The sequence below is a fragment of the Mustelus asterias genome, unplaced genomic scaffold (assembly GCF_964213995.1).
Source record: "Mustelus asterias unplaced genomic scaffold, sMusAst1.hap1.1 HAP1_SCAFFOLD_4155, whole genome shotgun sequence".
Classification (NCBI taxonomy): Eukaryota; Metazoa; Chordata; class Chondrichthyes; order Carcharhiniformes; family Triakidae; genus Mustelus; species Mustelus asterias.
In genome coordinates this window covers 1,306-18,017 of record NW_027594100.1, presented here as the reverse complement: position 1 = coordinate 18,017, position 16,712 = coordinate 1,306, and the positions used below count along the sequence as shown (strand labels likewise).

The window sequence follows — 16,712 nt, the reverse complement described above, 5'->3', positions numbered from 1 at the left end:
CACAATTATCCAGTCTGAAGGAAAAGCTCCCAAATCAGGAAAGATTATAATTAGAGTATCTTCAGTGTCCTCGCAAACATTGTGATGAAAAACACTTTTGCTCCCCGCTCTGACACCCAGCCACTGCACCAGGTAAGCAACAAGGCCAAAACTAAACCTGAAATATAAACAGGGAATGCTGCGGGTCTCAGCAGGTCTGGCAGCCTCTGTGGAGAAGGAGACAGAGTTAATATCCGTCTGACTCTGGAGGGGAGACGGAGAGGAAACGTTCACCTGGTTTCCCTCTTCACAGAGGCTGCCAGACCTGTGGAACGTCTCCAGGATTGTGTGTGTTAAATGGCACCAATCCATTGCTTGGTCCCTGTGCCCAGGCCACAGGCTGGGCTCCCACCTGTATTGTCCGGATCTGTCCCGGTAAATGATGGGCGAAGATGGCACACTCCTTCTCCCTGTTCCGGACAGACTCCTCTGTAACATTCTGCAGAGAGAGAGAGAGACTCATTTCAACTCTTTCAGTACATCCCAAATAGCCAAGCAGATATCCCACTGGGGGCTTATCACTCGTAGAATATCAGGAAACTGGCAGCCATTTTGTACACAGCATGATCCCACAAACTGCATCATGGTAAAGGACTGTCTCCTGAGTTTTGTTTGAACGATGTTGCTAAAGTCAAAAATATTGCCTTTGCCTGCGACACCCCCCCGCCCCGCCCCTCCCCGCCCCCCACTCCGCCCCCCACCCTCCCCGCCCCGCCCCCCATCCTCCCCGCCCCCCACCCTCCCGGCCCCCCACCCCCCACCCTCCCCGCCACCCACCCACCCACCCCCCCACCCTCCCCGCCCCCCACCCCCCCACCCTCCCCGCCCCCCACCCCCCACCCTCCCCGCCCCCCACCCCCCACCCTCCCCGCCCCCCACCCCCCACCCTCCCCGCCCCTCACCCTCCCCGCCCCCCGCCCCCCACCCTCCCCGCCCCCTGCCCCCCACCCTCCCCGCCCCGCCCCCCCCACCCTCCCCGCCCCGCCCCCCCCACCCTCCCCGCCCCCCCCACCCTCCCCGCCCCGCCCTCCCCGCCCCGCCCCCCCACCCTCCCCGTCCCGCCCCCCCACCCTCCCCGCCCCGCCCCCCCACCCTCCCCGCCCCCCCCACCCTCCCCGCCCCCCCCACCCTCCACGCCCCCCCCACCCTCCCCCGCCCCCCCCCACCCTCCCCGCCCCCCCACCCTCCCCGCCCCGCCCCCCCCGCCCCCCCCCACCCTCCCCGCCCCGCCCCCCCACACTCTCCCCCCCCCCCCACACCCCCCCCCACGCCCCCCCCCCCCCCCCCACACCCCCCCCCCCACGCCCCCCCCCCCCCCCACTCCGCCCCTCTTCCAAACATGGACATGTGGTCACTTAGATCCCTCAGGGAGAGCAGACAATAGGCCTCAGGTTTAACATCCTGAAAAACAGCATTTCTGACAGTGCGGCGCTCCCTCAGCACTGTCCCTCCCACAGTGCGGCGCTCCCTCAGCACTGACCCTCCCACAGTGCGGCGCTCCCTCAGCACTGACCCCTCCCACAGTGCGGCGCTCCCTCAGCACTGACTCTCCCACAGTGCGGCGCTCCCTCAGCACTGACACTCCGACAGTGCGGCGCTCCCTCAGCACTGACTCTCCCACAGTGCGGCGCTCCCTCAGCACTGACCCTCCCACAGTGCGGCGCTCCCTCAGCACTGACACTCCGACAGTGCGGCACTCCCTCAGCACTGACCCTCCCACAGTGCGGCGCTCCCTCAGCACTGACCCTCCGACAGTGCAGCACACCCTCAGCACTGACCCTCCCACAGTGCGGCACACCCTCAGCAGTGACCCTCCCACAGTGCGGCGCTCCCTCAGCAGTGACCCTTCCACAGTGCGGCGCTCCCTCAGCACTGACCCTCCGACAGTGCAGCACACCCTCAGCACTGACCCTCCCACAGTGCGGCACACCCTCAGCAGTGACCCTCCCACAGTGCGGCGGCTCCCTCAGCAGTGACCCTCCCACAGTGCGGCGCTCCCTCAGCAGTGACCCTTCCACAGTGCGGCACACCCTCAGCAGTGACCCTCCCACAGTGCGGCGCTCCCTCAGCAATGACCCTTCCACAGTGCGGCGCTCCCTCAGCAATGACCCTCCCACAGTGCGGCGCTCCCTCAGCACTGACCCTCCAACGTGTGGTGCTCCCTCGGCACTGACCCTCGGACAGTGTGGCTCTGGGGGGCAAGGGGAGAGAACGAGAGGGGGGCAAGGGGAGAGAACGAGAGGGGGGCAAGGGGAGAGAACGAGAGGGGGGCAAGGGGAGAGAACGAGAGGGGGGCAAGGGGAGAGAACGAGAGGGGGCAAGGGGAGAGAACGAGAGGGGGGCAAGGGGAGAGAACGAGAGGGGAGCAAGGGGAGAGAACGAGAGGGGAGCAAGGGGAGAGAACGAGAGGGGGGCAAGGGGAAAGAACAAGAGGGGGCAAGGGGAGAGAACGAGAGGGGGGCAAGGGGAGCGAGCAAGACAGGGGAAAGAGGAGAGAGCGAGAGGAGCAAGGGGAGAGAGCGAGAGGGGGGCAAAGGGAGAGAGCGAGAGGGGGTACCCAGAAGGAAGAGAGTGAGGGGGGGGGAACCCAGAAGGGAGAGAGCGAGGGGGGGGGAAACCCAGAGGGGAGAGAGCGAGGGGGGTGGACCCAGAGGGGAGAGAGCGAGGGGGGGGGGGACCCAGAGGGGAGAGAGCGAGGGGGGTGGACCCAGAGGGGAGAGAGCGAGGGGGGGGGGGACCCAGAGGGGAGCGAGTGAGAGGGGGGGGGTCCCAGAGGGGAGAGAGCGAGGGGGGGGGGGGGGGGTGGAGGGGCAGGTGGAGGGCACGGTTAATCTTTGTCCCAGTGGCTCAGTCAGGGGTATGTTCGGAGCAATGATGGATAGATTCTGAGTTACTGATGGCACTAAGGGTCCCAGGGACAGTGCGGGAAAGTAGGGTGAGACAAGAGATCGGGAACGATCCAGTTAAACGGCGGAGCAGGTTCGAGGTGCCGAATGGATTACATAACCTAACTCTTCCCAGTCTTGCCCTTCGCCATGAACCCAGTGTTCCAATCCCGCCCGTCCAGCCATGAGTGCTCACACTGAGAAAGAACAGTGATACCGTCTATAACCATACCTGACGGGGCTGGCATATGAATTCCGCCGACCTCTTGCCTGGCAATAGATGTCCGTGGGCAGCAGTGTCCAGCCTTGGCTGCGGCCAGCAGTCTGCCCATCTCCCCGACTGTCCACGCAGGGGGAAGCCCGTCCATCGGCGCGCGTAAGAGGAGTCAGTGTGGCCTCATCTGGGAGGGCAGTGGACAAACAGAAATGGCGGCTACATCAGCAAGTAGATCCCAGGTAAAGCTCCCTGCACACTTCTCACTGCGTCATCTCTCCCTACCTCTGGTCATCTCCTCCAGCCACAGAACTCCCTGAGATATCTCATTCTGGCCTCCTGTGTATCACCAATTCAAATGGTTCCAGCACACCAAGGCCCAAGGTTTGCAATTCCATTCATAAACCTTCCTGTCACTCATTCCAGCTAAGCTTCCTCCTCTGAAACCCATCTCTTTGACCAAGCTTTAGGTCGACTGGACCCAAAGACTCCTTCAGCAGCTCATAGAATCCCTACAGTAGAGAAAGAGGCCATTCGGTCCACCAAGTCTGCACCGAATGGTAGAGGCCCTCCCCTCTACCCTCTCCCTGTAACCCTGTGAATTTAGCATGGCCAATCCACCTCACCTATACCTCTTTGGACATTGCGGGACAATCATCTAACCTGCACATCTTTGGACATTATGCAGCAATTTAGCATAGCTAATCCGTCTATCCCTGTTTGGACACTAAGAACAATTTACCATGGCCAATTCACCTAACCTGCAGATCTTTGGAGTGTGGGAGGAAACCGGAGCACCCGGAGGAAACCCACACAGACACAGGGATAAGGTGCAAACTCCACACAGTCACCCGAGGCTGGAATTGAACCCAGGTCCCTGGCGCTGTGAGGCAGCAGTGTTAACCACTGTGCTGCCCACCAGTGTCGCTCACACTGTCGCTCAGTGCCATGCTTTTGTTCAATCAAGCTTCCTATGAAGTCATTTGGGATATTTCATTGTCCTGACACAATCTGCAAAAAGGAATGAAACCGGATGGATCTCCCGGATTAACCTCGGCACCGGAAACAACTCTGGCAAACCCAGCCCTGTTGATCCTGCTGAGTCCGCCGTACTAACATCTGGGGGCTTGTGTCAAAATTGGGAGAGCTGTCCCACAGACTAGTTGAGCAACAGCCTGACGTGGTCATACTCATGGAATCATATCTTACAGATAATGTCCCAGACTCCATCACCATTGCTGGGTATGTCTTGTCCCACTGGCAGGACAGAGCCAGCAGAGGTGGCGGGCGGCACAGTGGTATACAGTCGGGAGGGAGTTGCCCTCAACATCGACTCTGGAACTCATGAAACCTCATGGCACCAGGTCAAACTTGGGGAAGGAAACCTCCTGCTGATTACCACGTACCCCCCTCAGCTGATGAATCAGTTCCCCTCCACGTTGAACACCACTTGGAGGAAGCGCTGAGGGTGGTAAGGGTGCAGAATGTACTCTGGGTGGGTACTTCAACGTCCATCACCAAGAGTAACTCGGTAGTTCCACCACAGACCGAGCTGGCCGAGTTAGACTGGAACTGCGGCAGGTGGTGAGGGAACCAACAAGAGGGAAAAACATACTTGACCCCATCCTCACCAATCTGCCTGCCACAGACGCATGTACATGACTGTATCAGTAGACTGTATCTTTACTGATGTTAATCCAGCTCCCTCACACTGTCACTCAGTCACCCCTCTCCCCCAGCACCCTGTGTTACTGACTGTATCTCTACTGATGTTAATCCAGCTCCCTCACGCTGTCACTCAGTAACCCCTCTCCCCCAGCACCCTGTGTTACTGACTGTATCTCTACTGATGTTAATCCAGCTCCCTCACACTGTCACTCAGTAACCCCTCTCCCCCAGCACCCTATGTTACTGACTGTATCTCTACTGATGTTAATCCAGCTCCCTCACACTGTCACTCAGTAACCCCTCTCCCCCCAGCGCCCTATGTTACTGACTGTATCTCTACTGATGTTAATCCAGCTCCCTCACACTGTCACTCAGTAACCCCTGTCCCCCCAGCACCCTGTGTTACTGACTGTATCTCTACTGATGTTAATCCAGCTCCCTCACACTGTCACTCAGTAACCCCTCTCTCCCAGCACCCTGTGTTACTGACTGTATCTCTACTGATGTTAATCCAGCTCCCTCACACTGTCACTCAGTAACCCCTCTCCCCCCAGCGCCCTACGTTACTGACTGTATCTCTACTGATGTTAATCCAGCTCCCTCACACTGTCACTCAGTAACCCCTCTCCCCCCAGCGCCCTGTGTTACTGACTGTATCTCTACTGATGTTAATCCAGCTCCCTCTCACTGTCACTCAGTAACCCCTCTCCCTCCAGCGCCCTGTGTTACTGACTGTATCTCTACTAATGTTAATCCAGCTCCCTCACACTGTCACTCAGTAACCCCTCTCCCCCCCGCACCCTGTGTTGCTGACTGTATCTCTATTGATGTTAATCCAGCTCCCTCACACTGTCACTCAGTAACCCCTCTCCCCCCACCGCCCTGTGTTACTGACTGTATCTCTGCTGATGTTAATCCAGCTCCCTCACACTGTCACTCAGTAACCCCTCTCCCCCCAGCACCCTGTGTTACTGACTGTATCTCTACTGATGTTAATCCAGCTCCCTCACACTGTCACTCAGTAACCCCTCTCCCCCAGCACCCTGTGTTACTGACTGTATCTCTACTGATGTTAATCCAGCTCCCTCGCACTGTCACTCAGTAACCCCTCTCCCCCCAGCACCCTGTGTTACTGACTGTATCTCTACTGATGTTAATCCAGCTCCCTCACACTGTCACTCAGTAACCCCTCTCCCCCCAGCGCCCTGTGTTACTGACTGTATCTCTACTGATGTTAATCCAGCTCCCTCACACTGTCCCTCAGTAACCCCTCTCCCCCCCAGCACCCTGTGTTACTGACTGTATCTCTACTGATGTTAATCCAGCTCCCTCACACTGTCACTCAGTAACCCCTCTCCCCCCAGTGCCCTGTGTTACTGACTGTATCTCTACTGATGTTAATCCAGCTCCCTCACACTGTCACTCAGTAACCCCTCTCCCCCCAGCGCCCTGTGTTACTGACTGTATCTCTACTGATGTTAATCCAGCTCCCTCACACTGTCCATCAGTAACCCCTCTCCCCCCCAGCACCCTGTGTTACTGACTGTATCTCTACTGATGTTAATCCAGCTCCCTCACACTGTCACTCAGTAACCCCTCTCCCCGTGCCCGACGTTACCCATTCATGTTTGGTACCTCGGTTGAAGTGGGTGTATCTCAGGATTTCTGTCGCTCTGTCGTCCCGCAGTTTCCAGTGTTGGTAATCCTGCCTCCCCCGCTCTCTTGCCAATGCTGTCCTGGCAGCCAGCACTGGACTGGCACTGGCAATTCGGCCCTGCATCTCAAACCGGTGCTCGAGATCCCACAGCCCTGTGTCCTGAGAAAGAGAAAGGCACAGAGTGAAGACAGGCATCAGACACTAGATAACTCAAATCCCAACTCTGCCACCAACACTCCCCATCCCCAATACCCCCAAACCCGGGGACACTGCTTTGAACATCCTTCACCTGACTACTCAGTGAAGATATTTGACTATGGGCAGCATTACAGCAGTTGCCCAATTCCCTCACTTCCTGAAGAGGGCACAAACTCGTCCTCAGGCTTTTTGGGGCCCCACCTCAACCCTTCACCCCTCCAGAAGCACAGAGATTGTCAGGAAAGCTCAGACAGTGACCCAAGCTGGGAATCAAACCTGGGTCCCTAGTGCTGTGAGGGAACAGTGCTAACCAGTGCCACTGTGCCGCCCCCGGTTATTCTATATATAAACCACCCCGAACCCCTCGATTAGATTCCAGTCTGTAACTCACCCCCGGGTATCTATTATTCTATATATAAACCCCTTGATTAGATTCCAGTCTGTAACTCACCCCCGGGTATCTATTATTCTATATATAAACCACCCTGAACCCCTCGATTAGATTCCAGTCTGTAATTCACTCCCGGGTATCTGTTATTCTATATATAAACCACCCCGAACCCCTCAATTAGATTCTGGTCTGTAACTCACTCCCGGGTATCTGTTATTCTATATATAAACCACCCCGAAACCCTCCGATTAGATTCCAGTCTGTAACTCACTCCCGGGGATCTGTTATTCTATATGTAAACCACCCCGAACCCCTCGATTAGATTCCAGTCTGTAACTCACTCCTGGGTATCTGTTATTCTATATATAAACCCCCCAAACCCCTCGATTAGATTCCAGTCTGTAACTCGCTCCCGGGCATCTGTTATTCTGTATATAAACCACCCCGAACCCCTCGATTAGATTCCAGTCTGTAACTCACTGCCAGGTATGTGTTATTCTATATATAAACCACCCCGAACCCCTCGATTAGATTCCAGTCTGTAACTCACTCCCGGGTATCTGTTATTCTATATATAAACCACCCCGAACCCCTCGATTAGATTCCAGTCTGTAACTCACTCCCGGGTATCTGTTATTCTATATATAAACCATGCCAAACCCTCGATTAGATTCCAGTCTGTAACTCATTCCCAGGTATCTGTTATTCTATATATAAGCCACCCTGAACCCCTCAATTAGATTCCGGTCTGTAACGCACTCCCGGGTATCTGTTATTCTATATATAAACCACCCTGAACCCCTCAATTTGATTCCAGTCTGTAACTCACTCCCGGGTATCTGTTATTTTATATATAAACCACCCTGAACCCCTCAATTAGATTCCAGTCTGTAACTCACTCCCGGGTATCTGTTATTCTATATATAAACCACCCTGAACCCCTCGATTAGATTCCAGTCTGTAACTCACTGCCAGGTATCTGTTATTCTCTATATAAACCCCCCTGAACCCATCGATTAGATTCCAGTCTGTAACTCACTCCCGGGTATCTGTTATTCTATATATAAACCCCCCAAACCCCTCGATTAGATTCCAGTCTGTAACTCATTCCCGGGTATGTGTTATTCTATATATAAACCACCCCGAACCCCTCCATTAGATTCCAGACGTAACTCACTCCCGGGTATCTGTTATTCTATATATAAATCACCCCGAACCCCTCTATTAGATTCCAGTCTGTAACTCACACCCGGGTATCTGTTATTCTCTATATAAACCCCCCCGAACCCCTCAATTAGATTCCAGTCTGTAACTCACTCCCGGGTATCTGTTATTCTATATATAAACCACCCCTCGAACCCCTCGATTAGATTCCAGTCTGTAACTCACTCCCGGGTATCTGTTATTCTATATATAAACCCCCCGAACCCCTCGATTAGATTCCAGTCTGTAACTCACTCCCGGGTATCTGTTATTCTATATATAAATCACCCCGAACCCCTCTATTAGATTCCAGTCTGTAACTCACACCCGGGTATCTGTTATTCTCTATATAAACCCCCCCGAACCCCTCAATTAGATTCCAGTCTGTAACTCACTCCCGGGTATCTGTTATTCTATATATAAACACCCCCGAACCCCTCGATTAGATTCCAGTCTGGAACACACTCCCGGGTATCTGTTATTCTATATATAAACCCCCCCGAACCCCTCGATTAGATTCCAGTCTGTAACTCACTCCTGGGTATGTGTTATTCTATATATAAACCACCCCGAACCCCTCGATTAGATTCCACTCTGACACCCAGGGCGCTCTTCTTCACCTGTTGAAGTGCCGTACTGTGATTCGATAATTTGCTGCTAGTCCCCACTCGTCGATCGACCACTGGGGGCATCTCACCTGGCTCCAGAGGGTAGTCTGTGGGGAGCCTGCCTGTCAGTTTCTGGTATAAAATAAAGACATGTCAATCCTATGTCAAAATGTCATTGATAACAGAGACGGGGTGGCGACAAAAGGGAAAACTAGTAAGGGTTAATTTAATATTTGGTGATGGTTGTTCACAAATCACTTCCCTCGCCTCTCTCTGTAATTTGTTCAGCATCAGTCTGTGAGATGTTCATACTCATGGCTCTGTTAGACTGTGTTATTACACAAATCAGGCCATCGCACACTGGAGAATAATCCAGGATGGACGCTCATCCCAGAGACAGTACTGAGGGCACACCGAACTGTCAGAACATCAGTGCTGAGGGAGCGCTGCACTGAACGAGAGTCAGTACTGAGGGCGCACTGCACTGTCGGATGGTCAGTACTGAGGGAGTGCCGCACTGTCGGATGGTCAGTCCTGAGGGAGCACCGCACTGTGGGTGGGTCAGTACTGAGGGAGTGTTGCACTGAACGAGAGTCAGTACTGAGGGAGTGTTGCACTGAACGAGAGTCAGTACTGAGGGAGCATCGCACTGTTGGAGGGTCAGTACTGAGGGAGCGCCGCACTGAACGAGAGTCAGTACTGAGGGAGCGCTGCACTGTCAGAGAGTCAGTGCTGAGGGAGCGCCGCACTGAACGAGAGTCAGTGCTGAGGGAGCGCCGCACTGAACGAGAGTCAGTACTGAGGGAGCGCTGCACTGTCAGAGAGTCAGTGCTGAGGGAGCATCGCACTGTTGGACGGTCAGTGCTGAGGGAGTGCTGCACTGTCAGAGGGTCAGTGCTGAGGGAGCATCGCACTGTTGGACGGTCAGTGCTGAGGGAGCGCTGCACTGTCAGAGGGTCAGTGCTGAGGGAGCATCGCACTGTTGGACGGTCAGTCCTGAGGGAGTGCTGCACTGTCAGAGGGTCAGTGCTGAGGGAGTGCCGCACTGTCAGAGGGTCAGTGCTGAGGGAGTGCCGCACTGTCAGAGGGTCAGTGCTGAGGGAGCACCGCACTGTCTGAGAGTCAGTATTGAGGGAGCACTACACTGTCAAAAGGTCTGTATTGAGGGAACATCGCACTGTTCGAGGGTCAGTGTTGAGGGAGCGCTGCACTGTCAAAGGGTCACTTCTGAGGGAGCGCTGCACTGTCAGAGGGTCAGTGCTGAGGGAGCATCGCACTGTGGGAGGGTCAGTGCTGAGGGAGCGCTGCACTGTCAGAGGGTCAGTGCTGAGGGAGCGCTGCACTGTCAGAGGGTCAGTGCTGAGGGAGCGCCGCACTGTGGGAGGGTCAGTGCTGAGGGAGCGCCGCACTGTCAGAGGGTCAGTGCTGAGGGAGCGCTGCACTGTCAGAGGGTCAGTGCTGAGGGAGCGCCGCACTGTGGGAGGGTCAGTGCTGAGAGAGCGCCGCACTGTCAGAGGGTCAGTGATGAGGGAGTGCCGCACTGTCAGAGGGTCAGTGCTGAGGGAGCGCTGCACTGTCAGAGGGTCAGTGCTGAGGGAGCGCCGCACTGTGGGAGGGTCAGTGCTGAGGGAGCGCTGCACTGTCAGAGGGTCAGTGCTGAGGGAGCGCCGCACTGTCAGAGGGTCAGTGCTGAGGGAGCGCCGCATTGTTGGTGATTGTGTTCAGTCCCCTGGCCTGTCGACAGGCAGAAGTAGAAAATCCCACAAACGATATTTGAAGAAATTCTGTCCATTGAAACTACCTACATTCACTCAGTTCTTTTAGGTAAATACAGCAGGATGTTTCAGGTCAACATTAGAAAGCAACTTTTAAATTCCCACCATGTTTAGAGATACAATGTCAGGTGAACAAAAGCTCAGTCAAGCAGGCCAATCAATATAAGGTGAATCGTAATGGAAAGAGAGAGACAGAGAGAGAGAGAGAGACATACAGAGAGAGAGAGACAGACAGAGAGAGAGACAGACAGACAGAGAGACAGACAGACAGACAGAGAGAGAGACAGACAGAGAGAGAGACAAACAGAGAGAGAGACAGACAGACAGACAGAGAGAGACAGTCAGACAGAGAGAGAGAGACAGACAGAAAGAGAGAGAGAGACAGACAGAGAGAGAGAGACAGAGAGAGAGACAGAGAGAGAGAGAGACAGACAGAAAGAGAGAGAGAGACAGACAGAGAGAGAGACAGACAGAGAGATGGAGACAGACAGAGAGAGAGAAACAGACAGACAGAAAGTGAGAGAGAGAGAGACAAAGAGAGAGAGAGACTGACAGAAAGAGAGACTCTGACAGAAAGCGAGAGAGAGAGACAGACAGACAGACAGAAAGCAGGAGAGAGAGAGAGACGGAAAGCGAGAGAGACAGACAGAAAGAGGGAGAGACAAAAAGAGGGAGAGACAGAAAGAGGGAGAGACAGAAAGAGGGAGAGACAGAAAGAGGGAGCGACAGAAAGAGGGAGAGACAGAAAGAGGGAGCGACAGAAAGAGGGAGCGACAGAAAGAGGAAGAGACAGAAAGAGGGAGAGACAGAAAGAGGGAGAGACAGAAAGAGGGAGCGACAGAAAGAGGAAGAGACAGAAAGAGGGAGCGACAGAAAGAGGAAGAGACAGAAAGAGGGAGAGACAGAAAGAGGGAGCGACAGAAAGAGGAAGAGACAGAAAGAGGGAGCGACAGAAAGAGGAAGAGACAGAAAGAGGGAGAGACAGAAAAAAGAGATAGAAAGAGAGAGACAAAAGAGACAAAAAGAGAGAGAGAGACAAAAACAGAGAGAAAGAAAGAGACAGAAAGATAGGGAGGGTTGTAGGAGCTGGAGGAGGTTACAGAGATAGGGAGAATTGTAGGGGCTGGAGAAGGTTATAGAGATAGGGAGGATTGTAGGGGCTGGAGAAGGTTATAGAGATAGGGAGGGTTGCAGTGGTTGGAGGAGGTGACAGAGATATGGAGGGGCGTAGATGCTGGAGCAGGTTACAGAGATAGGGAAGAGTGTAGGGGCTGGAGGAGGTTACAGAGATAGGGAGGGTTGTAGGGGCTGGAGGAGGTTACAGAGATAGGGAGGGTTGTAGGGGCTGGAGGAGGTTACAGAGATAGGGAGGGTTGTAGGGGCTGGAGGAGGCTACAGAGATAGGGAAGGGTCTATTGGTGAGCTAGAGCAGGCTGTAGGCAGTGAACATTGAGGTTTCAGACACGGTTTTTGAGGGGCATCATGTAAGTGAGAGGGAGACAAGGCGTGATCCTAGTTAGAAAGCAGAGGTCATGGTGAGGGAGCAGGAAGAGAAAGCTTTGCAGGCCATTGTGTGGTAATGTCTGGATCGGTAAGCATGGTGAGAATGAGGTGATGGAGGCTGCCTTTGAAAGGGAAAGATGAGGGTGTTCTTCTGAGAGCGGACATTCCTTGGAGAGCGGGCATTCCACAGAGAGTGGGCATTCCCGACTTACAGCTTCCTGCAGGCACAGCTCCTTCAACTCAGCAATTTTCCTCCTCAACTTCTCCTCGATTTTTCCTTGTCGAGCTCTGAGCTCCTTCATCCTCTCCACCTTCATCTTCATCGCCTTTGTGTAACGCTGCGACCCTGCACCGTTAGAGAACAACGTCAGCTCAATGGGCACAAGCTCAACAGAGGAGCCCAATCCAGTCAGAATAATTCAGATCGCCCAGACCCGCTCAGCCCGGTCCAGACCCGTTCAGCCCGGTCCAGACCCGTTCAGCCCGGTCCATACCCGCTCAGCCCGGTCCAGACCCGCTCAGCCCGGTCCAGACACGCTCAGCCCGGTCCAGACCCACTCAGCCCGGTCCAGACCCGTTCAGCCCGGTCCAGACCCGTTCAGCCCGGTCCAGACCCGCTCAGCCCGGTCCATACCCGCTCAGCCCGGTCCAGACCCGCTCAGCCCGGTCCAGACCCGTTCAGCCCGGTCCAGACCCGTTCAGCCCGGTCCAGACCCGCTCAGCCCGGTCCAGACCCGTTCAGCCCGGTCCAGACCCGCTCAGCCCGGTCCAGACCCGTTCAGCCCGGTCCAGACCCGCTCAGCCCGGTCCAGACCCGCTCAGCCCGGTCCAGACCCGCTCAGCCCGGTCCAGACCCGCTCAGCCCGGTCCAGACCCGCTCAGCCCGGTCCAGACCCGCTCAGCCCGGTCCAGACCCGCTCAGCCCAGTCCAGACCCATTCAGCCCGGTCCAGACCCGTTCAGCTCACCCTGGTCCTGCTCGGCCCGATCCCCGGTCCCGCTCGGCCTGGCTCCGATCCGGTCCCGCTCGGCACGGCCCCGGTCGGCCCGGTACCGCTCGGCCCAGCCTCGCTCGGCCCGGCCCCGCTCGGCCCCAGCCCCGGCCCGGTCCCGGTCCTGCTCGGCCCGATCCCCGGTCCCGCTCGGCCTGGCTCCGGTCCGGTCCCGCCTGGCTCGGTCCCGCTTGGCATGGTCCCGCTCGGCACGGTCCCGCTCGGCCTGGCTCCGGTCCGGTCCGCCTGGCTCGGTCCCGCTTGGCATGGTCCCGCTCGGCACGGCCCCGCTCCCGCTCGGCCCGGCCCCACTCGCCCCGGCCCCGCTCGGCCCGGCTCCGCTCGGCCCCAGCCCCGGCCCGGTCCCGGTCCTGCTCGGCCCGGCTCCGGTCCGGTCCTGCCCAGCTCCGGTCCGGTCCCGCCTGGCTCGGTCCCGCTTGGCACAGTCCCGCTCGGCACGGCCCTGGTACCGCTCGGCCACCCCCAGTCCGGCCTGGCCCGGTACCGCTCGGCCACCCCCGGTCCGGCCCGGCCCGGTACCGCTCGGCCCGGCCCCACTCGCCCCGGCCCCGCTCGGCCCGGCCCCACTCGCCCTGGCCCCGCCCCGGTCCCGCTCGGCCCCGCCCCGGTCCCGCTCGGCCCTGTTCCATCCTCTCTCGATGGTGCAAATGCTAACTGCAAAAATAGAATCTACATACCAGTTTTTGATGCCAGATCGTCACAAAGTGCTGCTTCCCACCCCTTCGCGCTCCTCTCCTGACACTCGCGTCCTATTACCCACCGCAGCCCTAACCAATCTGCAGGGCCAAGCACATCCCTTTAGGCTTCACTTACCTGGAGAGCCAATATTGCCTGTTGCCATGGTGATCAGTCCACCTTTAATCTCCATGTCCCCCGCCAAAGGGCAACTGCTCCTCCTACCTGGCAAGAGAGAGGCATTTATTCATAGAATCATAGAATACTACAGTGCAGAAGGAGGCCATTGGGCCCATCGAGTCTGCACCAAACACAATCCCACCCAGGCCCTATTTCCATAACCCCACACATTTACCCTAGCTGGTCCCCCTGACACTAAGGAGCAATTTCGCATGGCCAATCCACCTAACCCCCACATCTTTGGAGTGTGGGAGGAAACCGGAGCACCCGGAGGAAACCCACGCAGATACGGGGAGAATATGCAGACTCCGCATAGACAGTGACCCGAGCCGGGAATCGAACCTGGGTCCCCAGCGCTGTGAGGCAGCTGTGCTACTCACTGGACCACCGTGCTGACCATTGAAAAAGACAGACATTTGTCCAACTGTTTGATCTCCTGTGCATCAAAGTCACATCAAAGGGAGCTCTGCACCATCAGAGGACCAGTACTGAGGGAACGCCGCAGTCGGAGTGTCAGTACTGAGGGAGCGCCGCACTGTCAGAGGGTCAGTACTGAGGGAGCGCCGCACTGTCAGAGGGTCAGTGCTGAGGGAACGCCGCACTGTGGGAGGGTCAGTACTGAGGGAACGCCGCACTGTCGGAGGGTCAGTACTGAGGGAACGCCGCACTGTCGGAGGGTCAGTGCTGAGGGAGTGTTGCACTGTCGGAGGGTCAGTACTGAGGGAACGCCGCACTGTCGGAGGGTCAGTACTGAGGGAACGCCGCACTGTCGGAGGGTCAGTACTGAGGGAACGCCGCACTGTCGGAGGGTCAGTACTGAGGGAACGCCGCACTGTCGGAGGGTCAGTACTGAGGGAACGCCGCACTGTCGGAGGGTCAGTGCTGAGGGAGTGCTGCACTGTCGGAGGGTCAGTACTGAGGGAACGCCGCCCTATCAGAGGGTCAGTACTGAGGGAGCGCCGCACTGTCAGAGGGTCAGTACTGAGGGAACGCCGCACTGTCGGAGGGTCAGTGCTGAGGGAGCGCCGCACTGTCAGAGGGTCAGTGCTGAGGTAGTGCTGCACTGTCGGAGGGTCAGTGCTGAGGGAGCGCCGCACTGTCAGAGGGTCAGTGCTGAGGGGAGTGCTGCACTGTCGGAGGGTCAGTGCTGAGGGAGCGCCGCACTGTCAGAGGGTCAGTGCTGAGGGAGTGCTGCACTGTCGGAGGGTCAGTGCTGAGGGAGCGCTGCACTGTCGGAGGGTCAGTAATGAGGGAGCGCCGCACTGTCAAAGTTGTGAAGAGTGTTTGATGGGGACAGTGTAGAGGGAGCTTTACTCTGTATCTAACCACGTGCTGTACCTGTCCTGGGAGTGTTTGATGGGGACAGTGTAGAGGGAGCTTTACTCTGTATCTAACCCCGTGCTGTACCTGTCCTGGGTGTTTGATGGGGACAGTGTAGAGGAAGCTTTACTCTGTATCTAACCCCGTGCTGTACCTGTCCTGGGAGTGTTTGATGGGGACAGTGTAGAGGGAGCTTTACTCTGTATCTACCCCGTGCTGTACCTGTGCTGAGTGTGTTTGATGGGGACAGTGTAGAGGGAGCTTTACTCTGTATCTAACCCCGTGCTGTACCTGTCCTGGGAGTGTTTGATGGGGACAGTGTAGAGGGAGCTTTACTCTGTATCTAACCCCGTGCTGTACCTGTGCTGAGTGTGTTTGATGGGGATAGTTTGATGATTGGTATGTGACTGAGGTTTGGACTGAATTGTAACTTCCTATCCGACTCACCTGCATTCATCATTCGCTGCATCTAGAGACTCTGGCGAGGAGCCATCACACTTGTTACTGGTGAGAAACAGCGGGCAGTGAGCCTGCCGATTCCAAACTCCTGGCTGGAATTTCCAGAATGCAGACTCAATGGGACAGTGTTCAATGCTGGAGATAAAAGATTACAACTTTGTATGGATTGTCATAAAGAGTGATTGTTCAACAGGGAGAGAGAGATTAAATATTCCCAAACCTCAGCTTCAGCCCTTCCTCTCCCTGTAACCTCCTTGCCCCACAACTGTCCCTATCTCTGTAACCTCCTTGCCCCTACAACCCTCCCTATCTCTGTAACCTCCCCCAGCCCCTACAACCCTCCCTATCTCTGTAACCTCCTCCAGCCTCTATACCTCTCCCTATCTCTGTAGCCTCCTCCAGCCCCTACAACCCTCCCCTATCTCTGTAACCTCCTCCAGCCCCTACAACCCTCCCTATCTCTGTAACCTCCTCCAGCCCCTACAACCCTCCCTATCTCTGTAACCTCCCCCAGCCACTACAACCCTCCCTATCTCTGTAACCTCCTCCAGCCCCTATGACCCTCCCCTATCTCTGTAACCTCCTCCAACTCTTCATATCTCTGTCACCTCCTCCAACCACTGCAACCCTATTTCTGTAACATCCTCCAGCCCCTACAACCCTCATCATCTCTGTAACCTCCTCCCACCCCTACAACCCTCCCTATCTCTGTAACCTCCTCCAGACCCTACAACCCTCCCTATCTCTGTAACCTCCTCCAGCCCCTACAACCCTCCCTATCTCTGTAACCTCCTCCAGCCCCCACAACCTTCCCTACGAGGAGGGAACGAGGGGGGGAGGGAACGAGGGGGGAGGGAACGGGGGGGGGAGGGAACGGGAGGGGGGGGAGGGAACGGGAGGGGGGGGAGGGAACGGGGAGGGGGGG

General features: G+C 56.5%; 1 protein-coding gene across 1 annotated transcript; it reads right to left on the bottom strand.

Moving 5' to 3' along the window:
- Window positions 1-391: 391 nt before the first annotated feature.
- On the bottom strand, window positions 392-15,918 carry LOC144490980 (FERM domain-containing protein 4B-like; the record flags this gene model as incomplete). The annotated part of the gene is made up of 7 exons (XM_078208654.1): window positions 15,776-15,918; window positions 13,967-14,053; window positions 12,354-12,487; window positions 8,876-8,995; window positions 6,442-6,622; window positions 3,157-3,325; window positions 392-478 (listed from the first exon to the last, which is right to left on the bottom strand). Coding segments are annotated over exons 1-7 (800 nt in total), but the record flags the coding sequence as incomplete, so codon positions are not given.
- Between the last annotated feature and the right edge of the window lie 794 nt (window positions 15,919-16,712).